The 8614-nt window shown below is 42.7% G+C and overlaps 1 protein-coding gene across 3 annotated transcripts in view; it reads right to left on the bottom strand.

Annotated features, from left to right (window-relative positions):
• Nucleotides 1–4151: 4151 nt before the first annotated feature.
• The window catches only part of WDR7 (WD repeat domain 7), a 376910-nt gene continuing 372447 nt past the window's right edge, over nucleotides 4152–8614 (bottom strand). For all 3 annotated transcript variants that reach the window (XM_082667902.1, XM_082667904.1, XM_082667903.1), the window contains one exon: nucleotides 4152–7027. In XM_082667902.1, coding sequence (XP_082524028.1) covers nucleotides 6824–7027 — 204 coding nt within the window. In that variant the 3' untranslated portion in view covers nucleotides 4152–6823. The remainder of the gene's footprint in view (nucleotides 7028–8614) is intronic.

The raw sequence follows: 8614 nt of genomic DNA, 5'->3' as shown, positions 1-8614 counted from the left end.
GACCTAGAGACTGTCATACTGAGTGAAGTAAGTCAGACAGAGAAAAACAAACATCATATGATATTGCTTATATGTGGAATCTAAAAAAATGGTACAAATGAACTTATTTACAAAACAGAAATAGAGTAACAGGTGTAGAAAACAAGCTTATGGTTAGCAGGGGGGAAAGTGGGCTGGGGGGTGGAAGCAGATACATTGGGAGATTGGGAGTGACATATACACACTACTATATATAAAATAGATAACTAATAAGGACCTACTGTATAGCACAGGGAACTCTTCTCAATACTCTGTAATGACCTATATGGGAAAAGAGTGGATATATGTATATGTATAACTGATAAACTTTGCTGTACAGCAGAAACTAACACAACATTGTAAATGAACTATACTCTAATAAAAATTTAAAATATATATATATTCTGAATTTTCAAAAAAAGCAAAAGAGCTTTTTTTTTTAAAAAAAAGAAATCTGGAAAACTAGTAAAAGTCAGAGAAATCTTTCACTAGGGTTTTGCTCTAACTATTATCATTATTTTTAGGGTTTTTAACTTTCAGATGTCAGGTGTTCTCTAGCCCAGCAGTCTCGTTTTCTGTAGTTGTATTAACTGCAACTGGAGAGGTACCTGGATTGTCAGTACTGCCCACCAATGCCCCTCAGGTTGTAGGTGTGAAGTAGTTCATGTACCCTCAAATCACATAATAACGTGGACTCCCATAAATTCCTATCTTAAAACATACCTTCCATCTTCCTAATTAATTTCCATTTATTCTTCAAGGCCCAGCCCGAATGCTTCCTCTCTCAGAAGCCTAACTTGACACCACCCTACCAGAATTAGTCAGCTCTGTGTTCTCATAGCTCTTTGCCCATCTCTTTTCTTCATACTTTTCCCATAGTGTTTATGGCCCTTTGCTAGATTGTGAGCTTACCAGTGAGAGGAAAACAGAACATATGCTTGGCACATATTAAGATTCAGTAAATGCTTGTAGACTGAATAATGTTTCATGTGGTATCTTTATTCATAAATTTTCACTAAAACTTAAAGTGTCACTGTGTGGCTCACGTTTTAGATAATACATTTCACATTTGGGTAAATGAAGTGCTAAGTCATTTTTTTTTTTTTTTTTTTTTTTTGCAGTACGCGGGCCTCTCACTGTTGTGGCCTCTCCCGTTGCGGAGCACAGGCTCCGGACGCACAGGCTCAGCGGCCATGGCTCACGGGCCCAGCCGCTCCGCGGCACGTGGGATCTTCCCGGACCGGGGCACGAACCCGTGTCCCCTGCATCGGCAGGCGGACTCTCAACCATTGTGCCACCAGGGAAGCCCTGTGCTAAGTCATTTTGACGCTAGTCAAAACAAGAAGATATTGGCAACAGAACTTACACGTTGTTTCCTTTGCTTCGGTGATTTTGTGAAACCTAAGCTATAATACTTGGTGCAGAGCCTTGAGCAATTCTGATGGATGTATATTTCAAAGCTACTTATATAAGTAACTCAAAGTCATCCCTGATGCTAAGATGGCAAACTACTTCCTTTTTCAGGAATCAGTCATAACTTCAACTGCCGTAATCAACCAGCCCCATCCGCTGGTATATATTTCGGCATCTCCTCAGTGTCTACAAGTTTTGGTGAGCAGCAAGATGGCAACACACAGCAACATGACGAAGAGCCTGGTGAATACAGTTGGAACCACAGAGACTCCTCTTTGGGTTAAGATGTTCAGACCTATTATTGGAGTCTACATAGAGATAAAATACAATACAAAACCCAACAGTGTTTTCCAAAGAACACATGTAATTTACAATCTTATTTATCCATGCTCAGTAAGGACTTCTAAATGTCTACTAAAAATAGTAGCTCCCATTTCCTGAGGGCTTACTGTGTGCCGCTCTTGTAAGCACTTTACAGGCATATGCTTATGGATGTAACAGATGCAATACATATTTGATACTCACTACAAATCAGGCATGAGCTGGATTCCTGGTCTTCTCTGGGAAATCTCAGAATATTGAGGAGTCTTGGCTGGCTGTGCTCTCCTTTTGAAACAAATAAAACAAAAAAATCTCCAACCAGATCTACGCAGAATAGAGTTTTTTTTTTTTAATGAGAAAGAAGGTATATAAATTAAGGGTATATTTTCACTGTTATTTTAATCATGATGTTGCTTGTCCTTGAGGAAACAGAGTGTTACTTTAGATACTTCAAGTATTCAGGATTCCTTTGGCTGGAAGGTATGGGCACCATTCGACTTCTTTTCTTATCTGTAGGAAAGAAACAAATCTATATCCATTTGATGGAGGTATCCGTCCACAGAACAAATGGATCTAATCTTGCGGTAAGAGTGGAGTGAATTGCTTATCTACTTCCTAGAGATGCGTAAGCCTCACTTTGAAGAGCACTAATTAGAATACTTGTATAAATAATTTGCTTAAAAGGATTTGGAAAAATAGAAACAATTCAAGTTCCAAAGGCACTCTTTTCTTATGTTAATGACTGACGGGAATGTGACGGAGGAGCTAAGATTTACGTGGCATCAGGGCAGCAGCAACAGGCATCAAAAAGCAAGACTCTGGGCTTCCCTGGTGGCGCAGTGGTTGAGAGTCCGCCTGCCGATGCAGGGGACACAGGGTCGTGTCCCGGTCCGGGAAGATTCCCACATGCCGCGGAGCGGCTGGGCCCGTGAGCCATGGCCGCTGAGCCTGCGCGTCCGGAGCCTGTGCTCCGCGGTGGGAGAGGCCACAGCAGTGAGAGGTCCGCGCACCGCAAAAAAAAAAAAAAAAGCAAGATTCTGAGATGTTACCACAAGACGATGTAACCACTCCAACAACAATCCACGTCCATGAAAAAATGTACAAAACCCAGAAATCTTAACAACTTTTTAGGCATTCAATATTTCACACTGCTGCCTCTATAAAATTTAAGATTTGGTTAAAGGAGGACCGTAACATTACAGCACACAACTGTGAGCGCTGTTCATTTAAACGGTTCCAAGCACGAACCTCTCTGTAGTCTTTTTTAGTTTGTAAACAGCAGAAAGAACTGAACATCTAATTTTTGAAATTCTTCTGGCTTTTCTTTTTGACCTTTGGTATTTGTATGTATTGACGATCTCTAAACCGTTGTACAAAAACACCTTGAAGTGTCAAGCTTTAAAAATGAATCTTCTTTTCTCTTTCTCCTGTGCAGCTTGGATTATCTTGGCCTTGTCAAAATGCATTCTCTAGTTAGAGGTTAGAAATATTTCCCTCCTGGCTCCAGAGTATTGATTTTCTTCAACACTCAGCTCTGTCAGTCAGCCGAAGGGGTGAAAGGTGAAAGTTCACCCAGCACTGCTTGGCTTTACCTTCCTATTAATGTCATGCCCTTTCCACATTTGATCAGTTTATGTGATCACCAATCATAAAGAACTGTTACTGCCCCTGTTTTCCCTATAAGGATACATTCAAGATATCAGGAGATGTTAAAACACTTCCTGGGATGGACAGGAGGCCTTTGAATAGGGCCAGTGATGTTGTAGTCAACTCCTTTAATGCTTGTCTATCTCTTAAAGGAAACTGTATTGTTACATGATGATTGACTCAATTTAATTCTTATCTGAAAATTAAAGAGAACTACATTCACCGCTTACATGACTAACCCTCTGTGAGCGATGATGACCTATTTTGTTACTCTTGCTTTTTCTGAAAACCAATTATACCCTTTTCCTCAGGGATTCAAATTCAACTCCAAACGGAGTATTAAATGAAATTAATTTAATGATCTCAACCCAGCCCCCCACCCCAGGGCAGTCAAGCCGTGTCATCAAATCTGACAAGATAAAATTTGGTGCGATTAACAGTCTATTTAGAAGCAATTTAAGGTGGAGATAAAGCAACAGGCACGCAATTCCCTTGCCCAAACCACAGAGGGTGCTGTTGGGTCTTGGTAGGAGTGTGGTTCTCACTTCCACAGCTGGGAGAGAGACTCCTTTACTGCTCTGCTCTCCTTTGTGGACAAGTTTACCTTTCCTGAAGCTAGCTCTCCAGGGAAATGAATAATCAGACAGAAATAGAAGGCTTAATTTGGTACCAAAATTGGGAGAAAGCATAGGGATCTCAACTGAGAACGTTTAAGAGTGAACAATGTTTTTAATGAGAAAAACAATCTTCAGTACAATTCAGTTTTATTTAACACACGTAAGTACACAGGGACATTCAGCACATATAGAATCTGTTAAGTGGAGTCATCAAGAAATGCCTCGAGAGGCAGACATCTTACGTCACGTGCTGTACACAGCGAGTTCAATCATTACATTTTCATACAGGTATCACATCATCTTTCACTTGTAAATTACCAATGAAGCCACATACGTCTCTACGTTTACAAGGACAGGTCCAAATACAGCGCCAACAAGATCAATAAGACACCAAAAGCGTACACTGGGATGACAAGGTAAAGTTTACCTCAGTGCTGAGAAAATCTGAGCTGTGATGAAGTTTGCAACTGTGGTTGTCAAAACAGCCAAGGAGAGATTGGTGTGAACAAGAATGCAGATGTTGGTTTAGCAGTTAGAGGTGTCTGTCTCACCATCAGATACCATCCACCCCGGAGTTTTACAACTGTGATGTTCTAGGGGCCAACAGTTTTGGCTGTCTGTGCAGCCAGGCTGTGTGGCCAGCTGGCCGAGGCCCACTGCCCAGGTATTTGGCTCCTAGGGCCCTCACAGCTTTGTTCTAACCCTCCATGGGGTGTGCCGTCCATGCTTTGGGGTGGCCTGCCCACAGCCTCACACCTTCCTCCGGATGCCCTGAACATTCTGTTTAAAAAAAAAAAATCTCTAAGGTATACTTTTACACTTCATCATTCCAAAGCAGCTTTGTGGTCTAGAATAAATTAATCCCCATTTCAGTTCATAAAGTGAACACGTGCCAGGTACTCGCACTGAAGACTCGGGAAACCACTGGAAAAACCGAGAGCACCTCGTTCTCCTCAGGTTTCTCTATCTATATCGGGCACAACAGCATGTTCACCAAACAAGCAAGTCTACACTGTATAGTTCTGAGTTTCTTCCTGGGAAGCTACATACATAATCTTTATACATACGCTGCACATGCATATGGCATAAATTCACTCTTTAAGAATACCTAAAGTCTAAAACCAAGGTATAGGATGGGTTTGCCATCACTAGAAATGACAGACTTCATGTCGACATGAAAGAGATGTTCTAGTGGTCTTAATTTCCTAACATGTTCTTTAGAAATCTGTTTCAATAAAATAACAGATGTATTTGTTCCTGGACTGTGATCCTACTTTTTTTGTATATTATATAAACGCTGACAATCTATGCTTTTTAAATTAGACACTCCCGTTATCATTTTGGTTGCTTTGTAAACTTCACGTATATTTTCTGAATTTAATAAATCATTTTCTATTTTTGTATTTAATAAACCATTTTGCCCAATTAACCGACCAATCAACAACCAACCAACCAACCAAATCCCCAACTATATACAGACCAAGGTTTATTAGGAGCGAGTCATCCAAAATATTATTTTACAGATTTTTTTTTCCATTATTGTGAGGAAGAACCAGCATAATCTGACATAAGGAGAAGAAAATGACCGAGTTAAAGCTTACTTGGAAGTGTGATGAACACCCTACTGCAACGTTCGGGTAGATTCGGAAAGACTGAGAGCCTCCACATTTGTACACACGGTCAGCCCTCCGTGTACTCTGACATTTTATATCAGGGACTTGAGTATATGTGAATTTTGGTACCCTCGGGGGTCCCGGAACCAATCCTCCGCGGATACTGAGGATGACTGCATGCTCCTGAATGCTTGTGCCGTAGTTAATAACTTTCTAGGATACTTGTTTCAAAGAAATGCTGTCTTAGCTTTCCTTTAACTGATCAGTAGTAGTTTGAAGGCTGAATTGTAACTATTACATGATAGCTGACTTATGGGAACTGCAGGTCTGTGAAGTTTCTGGAAGGAAGGGGTAAGCTCTTTCTTAAAAAGATCTGTAGCCAAGGAATCTTCTTTTCAGGTATACGCTATACTTTCAAACTTGGTTCTTTATTACAAAAGTCCATTTAAGAGATTATAGTGACTGGATAATTATATTAACTAGATCATAAGTAGTGATCATTTTGATTTTGAGCTACTAAATACAGTATCACTTAAGCGGGATATGAGCATTTTAGAAGGCTAGGTGTCTGGGAAACTGTAGTCTCCACAAGGAAAATTTGTGTGTGTGTGTATTTTCTCATTAATCTCCAATCGGTTAGGTGTTAATAAAGAAGGTAGTGGCTAAACCCTAGGAAACTGGATTGAGTAATTGCCTAGCAATCTCCCGGAGGAAAAAACCCCACGTAAACACAGAACCTTTCTGGTAAACAATAGCACGTTTTAGGAAATCCAAAGGAAAATGGTATCAATAATTAGGACTGCCACATGACCTCAAAACCCAATGTCAGAACAACCAGCTTCCAACAGCATTCAGAGGTGGGCTTTAGCGTGAAGAAACTGCTGATCCGGGCTGGCAGTGCAATCACAGTGGTTATTGATTTCCGGGCTTCTGGTGCGCCGAGCAACGGGACTGCTGGCTGCCCCTCCCTCTGCGGCGGTGAGAAACGACCTGGGGACCGGACGGCCACTTCCTGCGGAGCGATGTGTGCATGCCTCAGTCAATAGGTGGCACGAGCAGGAGTCTGCCCCCGGGGACCATGCGGAGGGACACAGACCCGGCTGTGCCCCCCATGACCCCGGCAGGAGTGGGCACTGAGGAAGGACGGGACTCTGGGCTTGGAGACCTGGGAGAACGGGGACGCAGACACGAGCCCTAGACCATGAAGCGGTGCTCCTTGCCGTCGTGGGCCATGAGGATGACGTTGCGGTTGGAGGTCCAGATGAGCCGGGCCAGCCTGAGGGCATTGTGGGAGCCGGGGGACGCCGGCTGCACGGGGGGCACCTGGTAGGTCTTAATACAGCGCAGCTGGGGCGCCGAGTTCAGCATGCCGATGCTCCCCAACAGGGAGGTGTTCATCTGGAGGGACACGGGGACAGGAGAGCACACGTGTCACTGCAGGAACCGCTTCCCTTTCCCCGCCACAGAGAGGGGTTCGAGCGACACACCCTTGCGGTCACTTTCTCCTCCATCATGAGGCTTCACGGTCATCTAAGAGTCTATTGTTAACCTCTAAAGGGCTCCTTTCAGTGTATTTGAAACTGTTCTGATGCTGTTACAGCAAATGCGTAAACCCGCAGGAATTTTACCTGGTGGGTAGAACCGGACAGCAGGAAAGCCCACCCACCTTTAAGAAGGCGGCTAAACGACACACGTTAATAAAACGGCCCGATCAGACAATATGTGGAAACAGCGGGTATTTCAAATGGCAGACTTCTCTGTCCTTTAGTGATGGTGCTCACTGCATCCCCTGAAGAACGAGCCCCCAAAGGCAAGTCTGGGGACTTAGAATTAGTTTGAGAAAATGAAGCAAAGATAAGCAGTAGAGTAACAGGTGACCAGATCAAAGCTCAAAACTTACCCCCCTTCTCCTGTCCACCTACCACACCTTCCCTCCTCACCTGCTTTTTAAAAACTCCAAACTCTGGAAAGCGCTAGTTTATTTTGAAGGAAAAAGCAAGAATCAGCCGCCTCTCAACACTGCATGTGTGGCCCACTGCTCTGCGGCCGCGCTAAAGAGAGCACACTCTTAACACTTTATTGGCAGGAGGTTTTAATCAGCTGGTGATTTCTGCTTTTTGGGCAGCCTTTCTGGCTTTGACTTGAGTCTTAAGCTCTCTTAATTCGTTCATGTAAATGGAAAATAACATGGAAATTATGGCTCATGAACAACTATGTATTCATGTTGAAGTGCTAAATGCTGAATGGCCGTTATCTAAGTGAACTGTCATCTGAGCGACTGAGTCTGAAGAATCCTTTAGATTCTAAATATTACTCAACATTTTTTCAATAGTCACCTTTTGTGCTATTGCAAATCACGTGGCAAGCACACTGACCATCAGGAAAGAGGGCTTGGAAATAATATTTTTCTTTGCACTAATTTTCATGTCCAGTTCTTCTCTCCAGCAGGACCCCCACCTGAATGTACGTGATTCTAGGGACTTGCTTCAAGCATGCAGATTACGCTCCAATGTGTACACACGGTTGACACAGGAAACCTTGGCACGTCCTAGGACATTTAAGGTGTGTTATTGCTGATATCATGCTCTGCATTTGGATCAGTGCAAAATATTTAAGCCATTCCTTCCCTGGCCCTTCTCAGAAGCAGGATGGTGTCAGGGGGTGTAAATCATGGCATCTCTGGCAGGACGCGTGCAGGCTCCACTGACATTTTCACAATTTAAATCATCTTGAGTAATAACCCTTTTAAGATGACTAATGTTACTGATTTTCCTGCATTAATAATAGTGCCGAACACAACACAGAGGTGAAAAAAAATCACTAGTGTACGAGGTCACATTTTAAAACCAAATGTACGATTATCATTAACTCTTTCTGTTAAAGTGCAGTTAACATGTAAAGCCAGGCAGTACCTTACCGTCATCCTCTAAGAACCTCTTTCCTTGCGTCCTTCCCTCCTTTTTCCAAAAACTCCACAAAAGATAA

Source organism: Grampus griseus (assembly GCF_964374135.1).
Source record: "Grampus griseus genome assembly, chromosome: 12".
In the NCBI taxonomy this organism is placed as follows: domain Eukaryota; kingdom Metazoa; phylum Chordata; class Mammalia; order Artiodactyla; family Delphinidae; genus Grampus; species Grampus griseus.
Note: the sequence above shows the minus strand (reverse complement) of the source record. Positions and strands in the feature narration are given on the sequence as shown.